We start from the raw sequence: 22,277 nt of genomic DNA, 5'->3' as shown, positions 1-22,277 counted from the left end.
TCCATGTATGCTTTCTGATACATCTGTTTTATTTCTATATCTTTCTGTTGTAACTCCGCCAACTTTCCTGAACTAAAAATATCCACCTCATCCTCCACCTGTTCTTGTTCTTTTTCAACCATCTGATCAAAAATCGTTCTGATAATTCAACCTCAATTTTATCTTCACTCTTTGATTTCTCCTCTTGTCTTAACTTGTGACTTTGCGACCTTGTTACTACACAATCAGGAAAAATCCCAGGATATTCGTCCTGCAACAATTCAGTTGTTTGATTTTCCACTCGCTTATCAACCACAGTAGGCATCACTCCCACCTGCGATCCAGCTGTATCATTACCCAAGATAAACTGTATTCCTGGACAAGATTGGTTCTCTATTACTCCTACTACCACTTCACCACTCTTCACTGGACTTTCCAATCTTACCTTATATAATGGATCACTACTCCTCTCACTCTGAATTCCACATATTACCATCTTTCCTGGCAATATTCTTCCCAAACTACATAACTCCCCATCTCTTACCATCAAAGATTGACTAGCTCCCACCTCTCTTAAAATTCTGACTTCCTTACCTCCTGGTACACATGGGTAAACTTTACCCACACAAGTAAGTTATTTAAAGACATCTGGCACCTTCTTATCAATCACCTCTTGATCAGGCGGTACAATCTTTTGCACCTCCTTCGCTTCACTTGGGCTTTCCTTTACCACTTTAACAAACCCCACTGTCTTATCCTATTTTACCACATCAGCCTTCCAAGTGCTTTTCTTCAACCACCAACACTGTGACTTTACATGGCCTAGTTTCTTACAGTAAAAACATCTGAAACTTTTCATTTCTGTTCCACTCTCCTGAATTTCTATTTTTATCTGAGGTACACTATCATTATTATCTCGTTTACCTTTACCACTTGAGTATTTTCCTTTCCCCAGTTTCTATCCCTCACCGGCTGAAACAGATGTCGTAAACCAAACTTTGATTTATGAACTAATTCATAATCATCTGCCATTTCCGCTGCTAATCTCGCAGTTTTAACCCTCTGTTCTTCCACATGAGTTCTCACTACACCAGGAATTGAATTTTTAAACTCCTCCAAAATCATCATTTCTCTGAGAGTTTCATATGTTTGGTCTATTTTCAAAGCCCTTATCCATCTAGTTCCCTGATCTGTAACTCCCGTTCTCTCTCTTTTCATTTTGCGAGGGCTATTCTTTCTTTTTCCCTTTCTTCTGTCTCCTTTTTTCTTTCTCTTTCCCTCATTTCGTATTCAAGCTGCTTCAATTCATTGTCATGTTTAAGCCGCTTGTTCTGTAATTGAATTCTTGCCATTTCCAAATATTCTGACTGTGTTTCAGGCAGTTTTAAATAAACAAAGTACAAAGAAACGTACAGCACAGGAACAGGCCCTTCGGCCCTCCAAGCCTGTGCCGACCATGCTGTCCGTCTAAACTAAAATCTTCTACACTTCCTAGGTCCGTACGAGCAGCACTGTAGCACTGTGGTTAGCACAATTGCTTCACAGCTTCAGGGTCCCAGGTTCGCTTCCCGACTTGGGTCACTGTCTGTGCAGAGTCTGCACGTTCTCCCTGTTTGTGCGTGGGTTTCCTCCGGGTGCTCCGGTTTCCTCCCGCAGTCCAAAGATGTGCAGGTTAGGTGGATTGGCCATGATAAATTGCCCTTCGTGTCCAAAATTGCCCTTAGTTTTGGGTGGGGTTACTGGGTCATGGGGATAGGGTGGAAGTGTGGACCTTGGGTAGGGTGCTCTTTCCAAGATCCGGTGCAGACTCGATGGGCCGAAAGGCCTCCTTCTGCACTGTAAATTCTATGAGTATCCCTCTATTCCCATCCTATTCATGTATTTGTCAAGATGCCCCTTAAATGTCACTATCGTCCCTGCTTCCACCACCTCCTCCGGTAGCGAGTTCCAGGCACCCACTACCCTCTGTGTAAAAAACTTGCCTCGTACATCTCCTCTAAACCTTGCCCCTCGCACCTTAAATCTATGCCCCCTAGTAATTGACCCCTCTACCCTGGGGAAAAGCCTCTGACTATCCACTCTGTCTATACCCCTCATAATTTTGTAGACCTCTATCAGGTCGCCCCTCAACCTCCGTCGTTCCAGTGAGAACAAACCGGGTGTATTCAACCGCTCCTCATAGCTAATGCCCTCCATACCAGGCAACATTCTGGTAAATCTCTTCTGCACCCTCTCTAAAGCCCCCATACCCTTCTGGTAGTGTAGCGACAGAATTGAACACTATACTCCAAGTGTGGCCTAACTAAGGTTCTATACAGCTGCAACATGACTTGCCAATTCTTATACTCGTGCTCAGCAAAAATTACTTCTTCTTTTCGTATTTTATCAGGCAATATTAACTGCAATGTTTTTGCCAAATCTAAAAGCCTTTTTTTAGTCTCTGTTTGTAAGGTACTGCTTGTGACCTTCTCCACCCCCAAAAACCTCTGAGTTTATGAAAGAGCCATTGTCCACAACACACTCCCTATTTAAACTGAATATAACATCTGAAAAGCAACCACAAATATGCTCACCCCTCACCGTCTTTAAGTTCACTAATGCAACCCAATCACGAAGGATAGACTTTTATCCCACCAGCCCCCGATTTGTTATGGGCCAGGGTTTAGAAAACTCCAAATCATGGAGTTGACCTGACCTTTAACTGTTTATTGATTTGGGCTGGGATGAGCAGGAGAGCGCCTGCCTTTCAGGTGTTATTCAACAGAGTTCGTCGGTGCTTTTAATCAAAAAACAAGCTTTATTCTACGAATTTAGTTAACATTTGTATAAACACACACAGCACATACAGCAAGCATTTTTATCAACTACAAACATATAGACCCCACATAGCTACATTAATCTATGTATAACCCATAATGAATTCCCCCTTTTAACTGTTCCAATTTAGTAACAAAATCCAAGTAAAACCAGAAACCCCTTTTCAAAGGTGTGGCCCAGCACACGGCACTCTCACTAGTATAAGACTTGTTCTTCCCATATGCAGCTCCTCATCTGGCTGGCCCACCTCAATATCTGTTCCTTGTTCAGGAACTGGTGCATTCGTACCACCATCGCCCTCGGCGGCTCATTCCTCAGTGTCTTCCTCATCAGCGCTCTGTGCACCCCGTCCACCTCCAAGGGTTGAGCAAACGCTCCTTACCCCAGCAGCTTATCAAACATATGCGCCACATATGCCCCTGCATCCAATCCCTCACTGCCCTCCGGGAGGCCAACAATCCTCAGTTCTGCCTGCGCGACCTGTTCTCCAAATCCTTCACTTTGTCTTGCAGCCTCTTCTGGTGGTCCTTCATGAGCCCCATCTCCACCGCCATCGCGGCTATCTGCTCATCGTGCTCAGCAACCGCCTCTTCCACCTTCTGGATCGCCTGGCTCTGGGCTTCCAATCTCTGCTCCACATGATCAATTCCCGTCTTAATTGGATCCAGGTATTCTTTTCTTTGCTGAGCAAAGCTCTCCTGGAGAATGTCCACCAGCTGTTCCGTTGACCACTGGGCCGGCAATTTCAGTCCCTGACCCTCCGCCATATTCTCCTGTGCTGCAGACTCCACTCCTGTCTTCGACCAACGATCTCTCCTTTTCAGACCACTTCTGGTCCACGAATCCATAAACTGGTGAGGAATTCTACTCCTCTATCTGTTTTGTCAATCAAATCCACCGTGAATTGGTGAAAAAGGTCCCAAAGGTCCACCACGAGTGGCCGCTACCGAATAAGCGACAACTCACTCCACGGCGGCCATCAGAAGTCTCTGGAATAAGGTTATTGATACTCTGTTCCCCTTTCCAACACAGGTTTGAATTCATTCCAGAAACCAATTCTCGTTTTTAAGTTATCAATTAGTCGGGAAACAGCTTTTAAAATGAGGATAGAGAAACACTTCTTTCAACCTGTGCAGTTCAAAACAAAATTAAACCCACAGAGCCACAGCCCAGCTCCACCCACACAATGACATCACTGAAGTCATGTGATAAAGACAAAAACATTTCTTAAAGGGACAGTCCCATGACACTGTCACCAGCACAGCTGTTGATGAACAGACAGCTGCGGACAACACTGTCCTCCATGGCGGTCCCCACAGTAGATCGAGATCTCCAGGCGAAGCTCATCTCACAGAAGCACAAACAAAAGGACGCATATGACAAATCTGCGAGGGCGCTCCAGCCTCTGCAAATACGTGACACAGTTAGAGTCGAGAATCCCAATAGCGGTGGGTGGCTGAGGCTAGCAACGGTTGTCTAGCAGATGGGTCCACATTCATACAGGATGGCTTATTTCTGCGCCAAAATCACTCTCCTCAAGGTACAGCCACCCTTGCAGTCCAAAGATGTGCAGGTTAGGTGGATTGGCCATGCTTAGTGTCCAAAAAAAGGTTAGGAGGGGTTATTGGGTTACGGGGATAGGGGGGAAGTGAGGGCTTAAGTGGGTCGGTGCAGACTCGATGGGCCGAATGGCCTCCTTCTACACTGTACGTTCTATGTTCTTTGTCCTCAAGGCAGCAGATGGGTTGGAGTTCAGTCCCAAGAGCGAAAGGGATGCAGAGGATGTGGTGCATCCTGGGCAACTGCTGCATCTGTGTTGGTGTTGGGGGAAGGAGCAGTGCGTGATGCAGATGGGGCATGTTCACAAGCCCAGATGATACACGTCCAGCGTGCAGCGGAAGCCTGATAGACTAAACCCGTGGCGGATCACTTCTTTCTCTAAGCAGAAATGTGATTGTCAATAAGGCAATTTAAAAACATTTCTCCAAAGGAAAGGGGATGTGGTAATATGCATACATATATTTATCTATAATTGTACATAGTCAATGTATTAATGTATATATAAAAGTGCCACTGTATATAGACAATGACCAATGCATGTAGAGACAACTATAACCTCCCACCAGCAGATGGAACCAGATCGGACAGATGTACAAATATTTGAGGACGGACGGAAGCCAGACACTTGGTCGCAGGACAGACAAGACAACAGACATCAGTAACGGAGACGGAATTGTTTGTCTTTAGTAAAGCATGGTTACCATTAAGAATAAATACGTGAAGCAACTGCATCATTGTGTTCTATGTGTATCTTCATCATCGAGGAAGTAACAGAACACAACACTAATGGAAAGAAAATCTCATAGAATCAACCCTTAAACGCCAGCCCGGTTGGGACTGGCATGATCGGTAGTCCCGGATGGGACCTTTGTGCTATCTGCTGCCTTGTGGTCTTTTCTTTTTTAAAACATAAATATTACTGTTCTCCTTTTTCACGTTTTCATAAAAATTTACAACAGATAATCAATAATAACAACAAATACAACGTCAATCCCCCAGTCAATAATCCCCTTCAAACAGCTCCCAACATTTTGAATACAAAACACTAATGAAAAAGAATCATCAATAACTTATACATTCCAAAGCTATTGTTTAATGTCATCCAATTCATGAAAATGAATGATGAACAAGGCCCATGTGTTGTAGAACCCTTCCATCCTCCCCCTCAACTCAAACTTTACTTTCTCGAGCATTAAGAACTCCAGTAGATCCCCCTGCCATGCCGGGGCACAGAGTGGAGAAACTGACCTCCACCCCAACAGGACCCGCCTTCGGGCGATTAGCGGGGTGAAGGTCAAGACATCTGCCTCCGCACCCGTTTCCAACCCTGGCCGATCTGATACCCCGAATATGACTTCTAGGGAACCTGATTCGAGTCTCACATGCACTTCCTTTGAGGTTACCTTAAAGACCTCCCTCCAATACCCCCGTCTAGTTTTGGACAGCACTATTAGTGGGGTCCCCTCACACCGTTCACAAACATCCTCCACCCCCTCAAAAAGTCGGCTCATCCTCGCCCTTGTGAGGTGCGCCCTATACACCACCTTCAGCTGTATCAGCCCCAACCTCGCGCACAAAGTTGACGCATTCACCCTACGGAGCACCTCACACCATGACCCCTCCTCAATATCCTCCCCCAACTCTTCCTCCCACTTCACCTTAATTCTCTCTAGTGATACCTTATCTTCCCCCAGAATCACCCCATAAATCACCGATATCACCCCCTTTCCCATTCCCCCTGTCATCAATATCTCTTCCAACAGCGTGGGAGCTGGCGCCATTGGAAAACTTTGTACCTCCTTCCTGGCAAAATTTCGGACCTGTATATTTCGGACCTAAACATACCCCCCCTGCCCCAACCCATATTTCTCCTCCAGCTCCTCCAACTTTGCAAACCGGCCTCCCAGTAACAAAGTTGCTTTTCTTTTTGCTGAAAGTAAACTGGCCATTCGGATTCACCTCCTTGGGTCTCCTGAGCGTTTATATTAAACAAACAAAGACATTTGTTAAATGTAACCAGAACAAGGCAGAGAGTCAGGGCAGGATGTTGTGAAGGGAAGATTTCAAGGAGGGAGAGGACAGAGGAGAACATCAATGTTGGATGGGTTGAAAATTGAAGGAAGTTACTGGAAAATAAACTGACTGGCACAGAGAGATGCAGACCACACTGATTGGCCGAGTGGTGGACAGTGTAGAGGACAGCTACAATCTCCAGAATGATATAGATGGATTGGGCGATAAAGTGGCAGATGGAATTTAACACAGTGAAGTGTGAGGTCAGCATTTAGGGAGGTCAAACAGTTATAGGGAGTACACAATAAATGGGAATATACTAAGAGGGGTGGATGAAGTGAGAGATCTTGTGACAGGTACACAGGTCCCTAAAGGCAGCAGTTCAAGGAGACAAGGTTGTTAAGAAAGCAAATGGAATGTTCCCTTCATAATAATAATAATCGCTTATTGTCACAAGTAGGCTTCAATGAAGTTACTGTGAAAAGCCCCTAGTCGCCACATTCCGGCGCCTGTTCGGGGAGGCTGGTACGGGAATTGAACCCGCGCTGCTGACCTTGTTCTGCATTACAAGCCAGCTGTTTAGCCCACTGTGCTAAACCAGCCCCGCATTGGCAGAGGTATAGAATATAAAGGTAATTGTTGAAATTGTATAAAACACTGGGGAGGCCACAACTGGAGTATTGTGTGCAGTTCTGGTCACATTACAGGAAGGAGGTTATTGCTCTGGAGAGAGTGCAGAGGAAGAAGCTTACATTAACACTGCAATGAACCTACTCTGAAAATCCCCTAGTCGCCATATTCCGGCGCCTGTTCGGGTACACAGAGGGAGAATTCAGAATGTCCAATTCACTTAACCTGCACATCTTTGGACTGTGGGAGGAAACCGGAGCACCCGGAGGAAACCCACGCAGACACGGGGAGAACGCGCAGACTCCGCACAGACAGTGACCCAAGCCGGGAATCGAACCTGGGACCCTGGAGCTGTGAAGCAACAGTACTAACCACTGTGCTACCGTGTCACCTACTTAATTGAGGTGTACAAAATTATGAGGGAAAGTGAGAGAGTGGACAGGATCAAATTGTTTCCCTTAGTGGATAATTGATGAACCAGGGGGCAGAGATTCAGGATAAGAGGCAGAAGGTGTGGCGGGGACGTGAGGAAGAAGGTTTTTACGCAGAGGGCAGTGGGAGTCTGGAATTCGCTGCCCGAGTTGGTGGTGGAGGCAGAGACCCGAAACTCTTTTAAACCGAACCTGGATCTGCACCTTAACTGCTGTAAACTACAGGGCTGTGGGCGGGGTGCAGGAAGGTGGGATTAGACACGGCACCTGGGTGTCCTCGGGCTGGCACGGACAAGATGGGCCGAATGCTGTAACGTTTTGATGGCTCTATGATTCTACGGACTATGAAGCAGTGAGAAGACATGATGATAATTCAGACACACCTGGCAGTGAACCGCAGGCACTGATGTTACAAATCATCCACAGGTGGAAATCCGGATGGATTTTGTCCCCAGCCTCTGTCAGGTCAGTCAGCTGATCCTCTTCGAGAATGTTACATTGATAATGTTTGGACGACACATTAGGAGCAGCAGCTTTGGACGAAATGTAACCTGGAAGAAAAATGTGGCATCAGTTGGAGAATGCAGTTTTAAAATAATTGGGAAAATATGAAAAGAGGAAAATCCTATTTATGCTGTATCTAGTTTGGATCTGGAATCTGGTGAGGATCTGGAATCTGGTGAGGATCTGGAATCTGGTGAGGATCTGGAATCTGGTGGGGATCTGGAATCTGGTGAGGATCTGGATTAAATTTAGACTAACTACCGTGAATTCACCAGTGGTCAGGGACAGGAGGGTGTGGCTGTGAGTGAGGCAGGGAGAGGTATGCAGGAGGTAGGGTTGCAGGAACCTCAGTCCCTGAACTTGTCCGACAGGTTTGAGATTCTTGCTCCCTGTGTGGACGGGAATGGGGACTGCAGGGAGGACGAGCAAACTGACCACGGCCCCATGGTTCAGGGAGCCATTCAAGTGGGGGGAGAGAAAAGTAATGAAGTTGTAATTGGGGATAGTGTAGTTCGAGGTATTGACACTGTTCTCTGTGACCAGGTTTGAGAATCCCGAAGGTTGTGTTGCCTGCCTGGTGCTTGGGTTCGGGATATCTCACCTGGGCTGCAGAGGAACATGGGAGTGGGAGGGTAAAGATCCAGTTGTCATGGTCCACGTTGGTACCAACGACATAGGTAGAACAAGGACAGAGGTTCTGCTAAGGGAGTAATAACAGCTAGGGGCTAAATTAATAGCAGAACCAAAAAGGTAATAATCTCTGGATTACTACCTGAGCCACGAGCTAATTGGCTCAGGGTCAATAAGATTAAGGAGGTAAATGCGTGACTCAAAGATGGGTGTGGGTGAAATGGGTTTGAATTCATGGGACATTGGCCCCAGTACTGGGGAAGGAGGGAGCTGTTCCAATGGGACGGTCTTCATCGGAATCACGCTGGGACGAGAGTCCTGGTGAATCGGGTAACTGGGGCTGTAGATAGGGCTTTAAACTGAATAGTGGGGAGGAGGGTGCAGTTGGCTGGAGAATTAGAAAATCAAAGTTAAAGAAGGTAGAGGTGCAGGTTAATGATGAGGAGTTTAAACTAGTTAAAGGGGCCGAGGGCTCAGGATAGGTTAGTAAAGTTTCCAGAACACGTAATGGAATAGAGAGTATAGAAGGCGGCAGGAATCCAACTTCAGGTAGAGCAAAAAAGGGGACAATTATGAGAAGGGAGGTGGTCAATGCAGGGCTGAGGTTGTTGGACCTAAATGCGGGCAGTATACGTAACAAGGTAAGTGAGCTTTTTGCGCACATTGAAATTGGCCGATTCGATGTTGTAGGCATCACAGAGACGTGGCTGCAAGGGGATCAGGACTGGGATCTAGATATTCAAGGATACGTGTCCTATCGAAAGGGCTGGCAGATGGGCAAAGGGGGTGGGGTTGCATTGTTAGTAAGGAATGAAGTTAAATCGATAGCAAGAAGCGATATAGGATCAGAAGGCAAAGAATCTCTGTGGGTAGAGTTGAGGAATCGCAAAGGTAAAAAGACCCTGATGGGAGTTATGTACAGGCCCCCAGCAATAGTCAGGATGTGGGGCAGAAAATAAATCAGGAGATAGAAAAGGCTGTAAAAAAGGCAATATTACAATAATCATGGGGGACATCAATATGCAGGTGGACTGGGAAAATCAGGTTGGTAGTGGATCCCAAGAAAAGGAATTTGTGGAATGTCTAAGAGATGGTTTTTTGGAGCAATCTGTTGACGACAAAGACATAAGGCCAGAGTTGATTGGAAAAGGAGCCGAGCAGGGAAGACAGTGGAACAGTGTGGTAGTATGCATTAGGGGTCATGTGGGACTGTGAAGCCGTGATGTCATTGGCTGACAGATCCCGGGTCCTGGTTGGCTGTTGATCTCTAGCTCCGCCCTGAAGGCGGAGTATAAGAACCAGGAGTTCTCCCCCGCAGGCCAGTCTGTTGCTGAACTGCGGGGAACAAGTCACGCTTAATAAAGCCTCATCGACTTCATCTCCATTCGTCTCTCGTGAGTCTTTGTGCGCTACAATTTATTAATTTTTTTTTTAAATAATATTTTATTGAAAATTTTTGGTCAACCAACACAGTACATTGTGCATCCTTTACACAACATTGTAACAATACAGATAATAATGACCTTTTCTAAATTTAAACAAAAACAACAACAAATAAATAAATATTAAATAACAAAAAATAAAAACTAGCCCTAATTGGCAACTGCCTTGTCTCAGGCCACACCCCCCCCCATCCCCCCCCATCCCTCCCCCCCCCCCAAGTCCTGGGCCGCTGCTGCTGCCTTCTTTGTTCTCCCCTATCTATCTTTCCGCAAGATATTCGACGAACGGTTGCCACCGCCTAGTAAACCCTTGAGCCGACCCCCTTAGGACGAACTTAATCCGCTCTAACTTTATGAACCCCGCCATATCATTTATCCAGGTCTCCACCCCCGGGGGCATGGCTTCTTTCCACATTAGCAATATTCTGCGCCGGGCTACTAGGGACGCAAAGGCCAAAACATCGGCCTCTTTCGCCTCCTGCACTCCCGGCTCTTGTGCAACCCCAAATATAGCCAACCCCCAGCTTGGTTCGACCCGGACTCCTACTACTTTCGAAAGCACCTTTGTCACCCCCATCCAAAACCCCTGTAGTGCCGGGCATGACCAAAACATATGGGTATGATTCGCTGGGCTTCTCGAGCACCTCGCACACCTATCCTCCACCCCAAAAAATTTACTGAGCCGTGTTCCAGTCATATGTGCCCTGTGTAATACCTTAAACTGAATCAGGCTTAGCCTGGCGCACGAGGACGACGAGTTTACCCTGTTTAGGGCATCTGCCCACCTCCCCTCCTCAATCTCCTCCCCTAGCTCTTCTTCCCATTTCCCTTTTAGTTCGTCCATCATAGTCTCCCCTTCGTCTCTCATTTCCCTATATATATCCGACACCTTACCGTCCCCCACCCATTTCTTTGAGATGACTCTGTCCTGCACCTCTTGTGTCGGGAGCTGCGGGAATTCCCTCACCTGCTGCCTCGCAAAAGCCCTCAATTGCATGTACCTGAATGCATTCCCTTGGGGCAACCCATATTTCTCGGTCAGCGCTCCCAGACTCGCAAACTTCCCATCCACAAATAGATCTTTCAATTGCGTTATACCTGCTCTTTGCCACATTCCATATCCCCCATCCATTCCCCCCGGGGCAAACCTATGGTTGTTTCTTATCGGGGACCCCCCCAGTGCTCCGGTCTTTCCCCTATGTCGTCTCCACTGTCCCCAAATCTTCAGTGTAGCTACCACCACCGGACTCGTGGTATAGTTCCTTGGTGAGAACGGCAATGGGGCTGTCACCATAGCCTGCAGGCTGGTCCCCCTACAGGACGCCCTCTCTAATCTCTTCCACGCCGCTCCTTCCTCCTCTCCCATCCACTTACTCACCATTGAAATATTAGCGGCCCAATAATACTCACTTAGGCTCGGTAGTGCCAGCCCCCCCCTATCCCTACTACGCTGTAAGAATCCCTTCCTCACTCTCGGAGTCTTCCCGGCCCAAACAAAACCCATGATACTCTTTTCTATCCTTTTGAAAAAAGCCTTCGTGATCACCACCGGGAGACACTGAAACACAAAAAGGAATCTCGGGAGGACCACCATCTTAACTGCCTGCACCCTCCCTACCATTGACAATGCTACCATATCCCATCTCTTGAAATCTTCCTCCATCTGTTCCACCAACCGCGTCAAATTTAGCCTGTGCAATGTGCCCCAATTCTTAGCTATCTGGATCCCCAGGTAACGAAAGTCTCTTGTTACCTTCCTCAATGGTAGGTCTTCTATTTCTCTACTCTGCTCCCCTGGATGCACCACAAACAGCTCACTCTTTCCCATGTTCAATTTATACCCTGAAAAATCCCCAAACTCCCCAAGTATCCGCATTATTTCTGGCATCCCCTCCGCTGGATCCGCCACATATAGTAGCAGATCATCCGCATATAAAGATACCCGGTGTTCTTCTCCTCCCCTAAGTATTCCCCTCCATCCCTTGGAACCTCTCAGCGCTATCGCCAGGGGCTCAATCGCAAACAGTAATGGGGACAGAGGACATCCCTGCCTTGTCCCTCTATGGAGCCGAAAATATGCCGATCCCCGTCCATTCGTGACCACACTCGCCACTGGGGCCCTATACAACAGCTGCACCCATCTAACATACCCCTCTCCGAACCCAAATCTCCTCAACACCTCCCACAGATAATCCCACTCCACTCTATCAAATGCTTTCTCGGCATCCATCGCCACTACTATCTCCGTTTCACCCTCTGGTGGGGCCATCATCATTACCCCTAACAACCTCCGTATGTTCGTGTTCAGCTGTCTCCCCTTCACAAACCCAGTTTGGTCCTCATGAACCACCCCCGGGACACATTCCTCTATTCTCATTGCCATTACCTTGGCCAAGACCTTGGCATCTACATTGAGGAGGGAGATTGGTCTGTAGGACCCGCATTGTAGCGGATCCTTTTCCTTCTTTAAAAGAAGCGATATCGTTGCTTCTGACATAGTCGGGGGCAGTTGTCCCCTTTCCTTTGCCTCGTTGAAGGTCCTCGTCAGTAGCGGGGCGAGCAAGTCCAAATATTTTCTGTAAAATTCAACTGGGAATCCGTCCGGTCCCGGGGCCTTTCCCGTCTGCATGTTCCTAATTCCTTTCACCACTTCTTCTACCGTGATCTGTGCTCCCAATCCCATCCTTTCCTGCTCTTCCACCTTGGGAATTTCCAGCCGATCCAAAAACTCCATCATTCTCTCCCTCCCATCCGGGGGTTGAGCTTCATACAATTTTTTATAAAATGTCTTAAACACTTCATTCACTCTCTCCGCTCCCCGCTCCGTCTCTCCATCTTCGTCTCTCACCCCCCCTATTTCCCTCGCTGCTCCCCTTTTCCTCAATTGGTGTGCCAGCAATCTGCTCGCCTTCTCTCCATATTCATACTGTACACCCTGCGCCTTCCTCCATTGTGCCTCTGCAGTGCCTGTGGTCAGCAAGTCAAATTCCACATGCAGCCTTTGCCTTTCCCTATACAGTCCCTCCTCCGGTGCTTCCGCATACTGTCTGTCCACCCTCAAAAGTTCTTGCAACAACCGCTCCCGTTCCTTACTCTCCTGCTTCCCTTTATGTGTCCTTATTGATATCAGCTCCCCCCTAACCACCGCCTTCAACGCCTCCCAGACCACTCCCACCTGAACCTCCCCATTGTCATTGAGTTCCAAGTACTTTTCAATGCATCCCCTCACCCTTAAGCACACCCCCTCATCCGCCATTAGTCCCATATCCATTCTCCAGGGTGGACGCCCTCTTGTTTCCTCCCCTATCTCCAAGTCTACCCAGTGTGGGGCATGATCCGAAATGGCTATAGCCGTATATTCCGTTCCCCTCACCCTCGGGATCAATGCCCTACCCAACACAAAAAAGTCTATGCGTGAATAGACTTTATGGACATAGGAGAAAAACGAGAACTCCTTACTCCTAGGTCTACTGAATCTCCACGGGTCCACCCCTCCCATCTGCTCCATAAAATCCTTAAGCACCTTGGCTGCTGCCGGCCTCCTACCAGTCCTGGACTTCGACCTATCCAGCCTTGGTTCCAACACCGTGTTAAAGTCTCCCCCCATTATCAGCTTTCCGGTCTCTAGGTCTGGGATGTGTCCTAGCATTCGCCTCATAAAATTGGCATCGTCCCAATTCGGGGCATACACGTTTACCAACACCACCATCTCTCCCTGTAATTTGCCACTCACCATCACGTATCTGCCCCCGTTATCCGCCACTATAGTCTTTGCCTCGAACATTACCCGCTTCCCCACTAATATAGCCACCCCCCTGTTTTTCGCATCCAGCCCCGAATGGAACACCTGCCCTACCCATCCTTTGCGCAACCTAACCTGATCTATCAGTTTCAGGTGCGTTTCCTGTAACATGACCACATCTGCTTTAAGTTTCTTAAGGTGTGCGAGTACTCGTGCCCTCTTTATCGGCCCGTTAAGCCCCCTCACGTTCCACGTGATCAGCCGAGTTGGGGGGCTTCCCACCCCCCCTCCCTTGCCGGTTAGCCATCATCTTTTTCCAGCTTCTCGCCCAGTTCCCACGCGGCTGTATTTCTCCCAGACGGTGCCCCCCCCGCCCATCCTTTCCCGCACCCACTCCCCCCTTTCCCCAGCAGCAGCAACCCAGTAATTCCCCCCCCCCCCCCGCTAGACCCCCCGCTAGCGTAATTACTCCCCCCATGTTGCTCCCAGAAGTCAGCAAACTCTGGCTGACCTCGGCTTCCCCCCGTGATCACGGCTCGCCCCGTGCGGCGCCCCCTCCTTCCTGCTTCTCTATTCCCGCCATAATTATCATAGCGCGGGAACCAAGCCCGCGCCTCTCCCTCGGCCCCGCCTCCCATGGCCAACGCCCCATCTCCTCTCCCTCCCCACCTCCCCCCATCACCACCTGTGGGAGAAAGAAAAGTTACCATACCGCAGGATTAATCATACAATCCCTCTTCGCCCCCCCCCCCCCCTCGTCCCACCACTTTGTCCAAACGTTCATTTTCGTAGTCCAATCATTCCAATTTTTCTTCTACAATAAAAGTCCACGCTTCATCCGCCGTCTCAAAGTAGTGGTGCCTCCCTTGATATGTGACCCACAGTCTTGCCGGTTGCAGCATTCCAAACTTTATCTTTTTTTTGTGAAGTACCGCTTTGGCCCGATTAAAGCTCGCCCTCCTTCTCGCCACCTCCGCACTCCAATCTTGATAGACGCGGATCACCGCATTCTCCCATTTACTACACCGAGTTTTCTTCGCCCATCTAAGGACCATTTCTCTATCTTTAAAACGGAGAAATCTCACCACTATGGCTCTGGGAGCTTCTCCTGCTCTCGGTCCTCGCACCATAACTCGGTATGCTCCCTCCACCTCCAACGGACCCGCCGGGGCCTCCGCTCCCATTAACGAGTGCAGCATCGTGCTCACATATGCCCCGACGTCCGCCCCCTCCACACCTTCAGGAAGGCCAAGAATCCTCAAGTTGTTCCTCCTTGCGTTATTTTCCAGTGCCTCCAACCTCTCCACAGATCGTTTCTGGTGTGCCTCCTGTATCTCCGACTTCACCACCAGGTCCTGTATGTCGTTTTCATTCTCTGCTGCTTTCGCCTTCACGACCCGAAGCTCCTGCTCCTGGGTCTTTTGTTCCTCTTTCAGCCCTTCAATCGCCTGTAATATCGGGGCCAACAACTCTTTCTTCATTTCCTTTTTTATCTCCTCCACGCAGCGTTTCAAAAACTCTTGTTGTTCAGGGCCCCATATGAAACTGCCACCTTCCGACGCCATCTTGGTTTCTGCTTGCCTTCCTTGCCGTTGTTCCAAAGGATCCGCTGCAATCCGGCCACTTTCCTCTCCTTTTTCCATCCGTGTCCAGGGGGAACACCCTTCTGGTTTACCGCACGGTGTTTTCAGCCGTTAAAATTGCCGTTGGGGCTCCTATCAAGAGCCCAAAAGTCCGTTTCACAGGGAGCTGCCGAAACGTGCGACTCAGCTGGTCATCGCCGCACCCGGAAGTCCTGCGCTACAATTTATTAAGCGTGCTTAAAGGACTATGGAGCTCAGGATCGTCCTGGAATGCCTGAGGATCAGCCCCCACGCAGTGAACTCAGCAGCAGTTTTTAAACACTGGCAGACTTGTTTCGAAGCCTACCTCAGAACGGCCCCCGGCCGGGTCATAGAAGACCAGAAACTACAGGTCCTGCACTCGAGGGTAAGCCCGGAAATTTACCCTCTCATAGAAGACGCAGAGGATTTCCAGACGGCGTTCGCAGCACTAAAGAGCATCTATGTTCGCCCAGTGAACCAGATCTACGCACGCTACCAACTCGCAACGAGACGGCAAAGTCCCGGAGAATCGCTAGACGAATTCTACGCCGCGCTGCTGATTTTGGGACGGGCCTGCAGCTGCCCGCCGGTAAACGCGATTGAACACACGGACATGTTAATTCGCGATGCGTTTGTGGCAGGTATGAACTCTCCCCAAATCCGCTTTAGAAAAAGAGTCGCTAGGACTCTCAGAGGCACGGGCCCTTGCAACCTCCCTAGATGTAGCCGCGCGAAACGCCCGCGCCTACGGCCCCGACCGCGCGGCAGCCCCTTGGGCTCCGTGGACCCCCGTCACGACAAACCCCTCTCCACCCCCCCCCCCACAGGCTTGTGCGGTTCAGACGCCAAGTCGTCCCGGGGGGGCCCGCTGCTATTTCTGCGGCCAGGCGAAACACCCCCGGCAGCGCTGCCCGGCCCGCGCAGCGATTTGCAAGAGCTGCGGGAAAAAGGGCCATTTCGCGGCTGTGTGCCGGTCCCGGGGGGTCGCCGCTGTCCCCGGAGAAGAATGAGTCCTGCGCGTTTCAAACGCTCCCCAACCCCCCCCAGCGCCCCATGTGCGACCCGCAGGCGTAGCCATTTTGGGTCCCGGCCACCGCTATCCCCGGAGAAGAAGGAGTCCTGCGCGTTTCAAACGCTCCCCAACCCCCCCAGCGCCCCATGTGCGACCCGCAGGCACCGCCATTTTGGGTCCCGGCCACCACGAGGGGAGGAGGGGCGCCGCCATCTTGGGACCCCCCAGCCCTGTGCGACGCATGGGGGCGGCCATTTTGTCCACCCCCGCCGCCATCTTGTGACCCCCCAGCCATGTGCGATGCATGGGGGTGGCCATTTTATTCACCCCGCCGCCATCTTGGACGGCAACAATGGACCCCAGCATCGACGGCTCCACGGGGTTCGAGGAAGACGCTGAAGCACTACGACCACGTCTGGCCTCAGTGACGCTGGACCAAGCACGGCCCGGACGCTCCAGACGACGACAACAACGGTGCTGATCAACGGGCACGAGACACCATGCCTGATCGACTCCGGGAGCACTGAAAGCTTCATCCACCCCGACACGGTAAGACGCTGTTTTTTGACCATCCGTCCCAGTGCGCAAAAGATTTCCCTAGCTGCAGGATCCCACTCCGTACAGATCAAAGGCTTCTACATAGTGACCCTAATGGTGCAAGTGAGGGAGTTTAAAAACTACAGGCTCTACGTCCTTCCCCAACTCTGCGCGCCCACATTACTGGGATTAGACTTCCAGTGCAATCTGCAGAGCCTAACTTTCCAATTCGGCGGCCCAATACCCCCACTCACTATCTGCGGCCTCGCCACCCTCAAGGTTGAGCCCCCATCCTTGTTTGCAAACCTCACCCCGGATTGCAAACCCGTCGCCACCAGGAGCAGACGGTACAGCGCCCAGGACCGGACATTCATTCGGTCCTAAGTCCAGCGGCTACTGAAGGAAGGCATAATCCAGGCCAACAATAGTCCCTGGAGAGCACAGGTGGTAGTAGTAAAGACAGGGGAGAAGCAAAGGATGGTCATAGACTATAGCCAGACCATCAACAGGTACACACAGCTAGATGCGTACCCTCTCCCCCGCATATCCGACATGGTCAATCGGATTGCCCAATATAAGGTCTTCTCCACCGTGGACCTCAAGTCCGCCTACCATCAGCTCCCCATCCGCCCAAGTGACCGCAAGTACACAGCCTTTGAGGCAGACGGGCGATTATACCACTTCCTAAGGGTCCCATTTGGCGTCACAAACGGGGTCTCGGTCTTCCAACGAGAGATGGGCCGAATGGTTGATCAACACGGGTTGCAGGCCACGTTCCCGTATCTCGACAACGTAACCATCTGCGGCCATGATCAGCAGGACCACGACGCCAACCTCCAAAAACTCTTCCAAACCGCTAAAGCCTTGAACCTCACATACAACGAGGACAAGTGCGTTTTTAGCACAAACCGGCTAGCCATCTTGGGATATGTAGTGCGCAATGGGATAATAGGCCCCGACCCCGAACGTATGCGCCCCCTCATGGAATTTCCCCTCCCTCACTGCTCCAAAGCCCTAAAACGCTGCCTGGGGTTCTTTTCATATTACGCCCAGTGGGTCCCCCAGTACGCAGAAAAGGCCCGCCCCCTAATACAGACCACGACCTTCCCTCTGGTAGACTATTACAAAAGGTGAAGTCACACGGGATCAGGGGTGAGCTGGCAAGGTGGATACAGAACTGGCTAGGCCATAGAAGGCAGAGAGTAGCAATGGAGGGATGCTTTTCTAATTGGAGGGCTGTGACCAGTGGTGTTCCACAGGGATCAGTGCTGGGACCTTTGCTCTTTGTAGTATATATAAATGATTTGGAGGAAAATGTAACTGGTCTGATTAGTAAGTTTGCAGACGACACAAAGGTTGGTGGAATTGCGGATAGCGATGAGGACTGTCGGAGGATACAGCAGGATTTAGATTGTCTGGAGACTTGGGCGGAGAGATGGCAGATGGAGTTTAATCCGGACAAATGTGAGGTAATGCATTTTGGAAGGTCTAATGCAGGTAGGGAATATACAGTGAATGGTAGAACCCTCAAGAGTATTGAAAGTCAAAGAGATCTAGGAGTACAGGTCCACAGGTCATTGAAAGGGGCAACACAGGTGGAGAAGGTAGTCAAGAAGGCATACGGCATGCTTGCCTTCATTGGCCGGGGCATTGAGTATAAGAATTGGCAAGTCATGTTGCAGCTGTATAGAACCTTAGTTAGGCCACACTTGGAGTATAGTGTTCAATTCTGGTCGCCACACTACCAGAAGGATGTGGAGGCTTTAGAGAGGGTGCAGAAGCGATTTACCAGAATGTTGCCTGGTATGGAGGGCATTAGCTATGAGGGGCGGTTGAATAAACTCGGTTTGTTCTCACTGGAACGAAGGAGGTTGAGGGGAGACCTGATAGAGGTATACAAAATTATGAGGGGCATAGACAGAATGGATAGTCAGAGGCTTTTCCCCAGGGTAGAGGGGTCAATTACTAGGGGGCATAGGTTTAAGGTGAGAGGGGCAAGGTTTAGAGTAGATGTACGAGGCAAGTTTTTTACGCAGAGGGTAGTGGGTGCCTGGAACTCGCTACCGGAGGAGGTAGTGGAAGCAGGGACGATAGGGACATTTAAGGGGCATCTTGACAAATATATGAATAGGATGGGAATAGAAGGATACGGACCCAGGAAGTGTAGAAGATTGTAGTTTAGTCGGGCAGCATGGTCGGCACGGGCTTGGAGGGCCGAAGGGCCTGTTCCTGTGCTGTACATTTCTTTGTTCTTTTTGTTCTTTGTAGAGGCTTGCCAGGCCTTCAGCCGCATCAAAGTGGATATCGCAAAGGCCACGATGCGCGGCATCGACGAGTCCCTCCCCTTCCAGGTCGAGAGCGACGCCTCCGATGTAGCTCTAGCGGCCACCCTTAACCAAGCGGGCAGACCCGTGGCCTTTTTCTCCCGAACCCTCCACGCCTCAGAAATCCGCCACTCCTTAGTGGAAAAGGAAGCCCAAGCCATAGTGGAAGCTGTGCGACATTGGAGGCATTACCTGGCCGGCAGGAGATTCACTCTCCTCACTGACCAACGGTCAGTAGCTTTCATGTTCGATAATGCACAGCGGGGCAAAATTAAAAATGTCAAGATCTTAAGGTGGAGGATCGAGCTCGCCACCTTCAACTACGAGATCTTGTATCGTCCCGGAAAGCTGAATGAGCCGTCCGATGCCCTATCCCGCGGCACATGTGCCAACGCACAAATTAACCGTCTCCAAACCCTCCACGAGGACCTCTGCCACCCGGGGGTCACTCGGTTCTACCATTTTATAAAGTCCCGCAACCTCCCCTACTCCGTGGAGGAGGTCCGTACAGTCACAAGGAACTGCCACATCTGCGCAGAGTGCAAACCGCATTTTTTCAGGCCGGATAGTGCGCACCTGATCAAGGCCTCCCGTCCCTTTGAACGCCTCAGTCTGGATTTCAAAGGGCCCCTCCCCTCCACCGACCGCAACACATACTTCCTGAACGTGGTGGACGAGTACTCCCGTTTCCCCTTCGCCATCCCCTGCCCAGACATGACAGCGGCCACAGTCATTAAAGCCCTTAACACCATATTCACGGTGTTCGGTTGCCCCGCATACGTCCATAGCGACAGGGGGTCCTCCTTCATGAGTGATGAGTTCCTGCTCAGCAAGGGTATAGCCTCGAGCAGGACGACCAGCTACAACCCCCGGGGAAACGGGCAAGTAGAGAGGGAGAACGGCACGGTCTGGAAGACCGTCCTACTGGCCCTACGGTCCAGGGATCTCCCAATTTCACGGTGGCAGGAGGTCCTCCCGGACGCCCTCCACTCCATCCGGTCGCTGCTGTGTACCACCACTAACCAAACGCCTCATGAGCGCCTCCTTGTCTTCCCCAGGAAGTCCTCCTCTGGAACGTCGCTGCCGACCTGGCTGGCGGCCCCAGGACCCATCTTGCTCCGGAAACATGTGCGGGCGCACAAGTCGGACCCGTTGGTCGAGAGGGTTCACCTCCTCCACGCGAACCCGCAGTACGCCTACGTGGAGTACCACGACAGCCGACAGGACACGGTCTCCCTGCGAGATCTGGCGCCCGCCGGCAACACGCACACCCCCTCGACACCAATCACTCCCTCCCTGCCACCGGCGCACCCCGCGACCGCCCCCTTCCCGGGAGGATCGGTCCTCCTCCCAGGTCCGACCAGAAGTGAAGCTGAAGCAGAAACCGTAAAGCTCCCGGAGACGACAACACTGGAACAAGCACCACCACCACCGGGGCTGAGGCGATCGACAAGGACGACCAGACCGCCCGACCGACTCGTGGCATCGGTGTAACACTCGAATGTTGTGGACTTTAACGAGAATTTTATTTCCTTTTTCCCTCTTACGAATACTGTAAATAGTTCAAAACAAAAAAACCCTGTACATAGCCCAGTGTAGGGCACTGTGATGACATGCAAAAGTTTTTTTTCCTCCCAGGACCAGCATTGTAAACCCCTACCACCATGCGAAGCACCACCCCGCCAGGTTCATTTTTAACAAGGGGTGAATGTGGTAGTATGCATTAGGGGTCATGTGGGACTGTGAAGCCGTGATGTCATTGGCTGACAGATCCCGGGTCCTGGTTGGCTGTTGATCTCTAGCTCCGCCCTGAAGGCGGAGTATAAGAACCAGGAGTACTCCCCCGCAGGCCAGTCTGTTGCTGAACTGCGGGGAACAAGTCACGCTTAATAAAGCCTCATCGACTTCATCTCTATTCGTCTCTCGTGAGTCTTTGTGCGCTACAAACAGCAATTTTTGTTTTTGGGGGGTTATTCGGGAGGCACAACAGAAATTCATCCCAAGGAGGAGGTAACATGCTGAGGGAAGGACAAGGCATCCATGGTTGGCGAGGGAAGTGAAGGACTGCATTAAAAAAAAGAAAAAGCATATAAAGGAATGCGGAATATTTGGCTAATGGTAAAGTTCTTGAAAGTGTGGCTGAGCAGAGGGATCTAGGTGTCCATGTACATAGATCCCTGAAAGTTGCCACCCAGGTTGATAGGGTTGTGAAGAAGGCCTATGGAGTGTTGGCCTTTATTGGTAGAGGGATTGAGTTCCGGAGTCGAGAGGTCATGTTGCAGCTGTACAGAACTCTGGTCCGGCCGCATTTGGAGTATTGCGTACAGTTCTGGTCACCGCATTATAGGAAGGACGTGGAGGCTTTGGAGCGGGTGCAGAGGAGATTTACCAGGATGTTGCCTGGTATGGAGGGAAAATCTTATAAGGAAAGGCTGATGGACTTGAGGTTGTTTTCGTTGGAGAGAAGAAGGTTAAGAGGAGACTTAATAGAGGCATACAAAATGATCAGGGGGTTGGATAGGGTGGACAGTGAGAGCCTTCTCCCGCGGATGGATATGGCTGGCACGAGGGGACATAACTTTAAACTGAGGGGTAATAGATATAGGACAGAGGTCAGAGGTAGGTTCTTTACGCAAAGAGTAGTGAGGCCGTGGAATGCCCTACCTGCTACAGTAGTGAACTCGCCAACATTGAGGGCATTTAAAAGTTTATTGGATAAACATATGGATGATAATGGCATAGTGTAGGTTAGATGGCTTTTGTTTCGGTGCAACATCGTGGGCCGAAGGGCCTGTACTGCGCTGTATTGTTCTATGTTCTATGTTCTAAAGTGGCGAGGATTAGTGGGAAGCCAGAGGATTGGGAACCCTTTAAAAGCGAGCAGAGGACAAAAAAACAATAAGGGGGAGAAGATGAAATATGAGTGCAAGCTAGCTAGTAATATAAAAGAAGAGTGGAAGAGTTTTTCCAATATATAAAAGGTATGAGAGAGGCAAAAATAGACATTGGACTACTGGGAAATGCGGCTGGAGAAGTAATAATAGGAAACAAA

The 22,277-nt window shown here is 50.1% G+C and overlaps 1 protein-coding gene across 1 annotated transcript in view; it reads right to left on the bottom strand.

The window, feature by feature from the left end:
- The window catches only part of LOC140391348 (dynein heavy chain domain-containing protein 1-like), a 479,751-nt gene that overhangs the window by 54,187 nt on the left and 403,287 nt on the right, over window positions 1–22,277 (bottom strand). Inside the window, exon 17 of the mRNA XM_072475926.1 lies at window positions 7,814–7,981. Within this exon, the coding sequence (XP_072332027.1) occupies window positions 7,814–7,981 (168 nt within the window). The remainder of the gene's footprint in view (window positions 1–7,813; window positions 7,982–22,277) is intronic.

The sequence above is a fragment of the Scyliorhinus torazame genome, chromosome 15 (genome assembly GCF_047496885.1).
Source record: "Scyliorhinus torazame isolate Kashiwa2021f chromosome 15, sScyTor2.1, whole genome shotgun sequence".
In the NCBI taxonomy this organism is placed as follows: Eukaryota; Metazoa; Chordata; class Chondrichthyes; order Carcharhiniformes; family Scyliorhinidae; genus Scyliorhinus; species Scyliorhinus torazame.
Note: the sequence above shows the minus strand (reverse complement) of the source record. Positions and strands in the feature narration are given on the sequence as shown.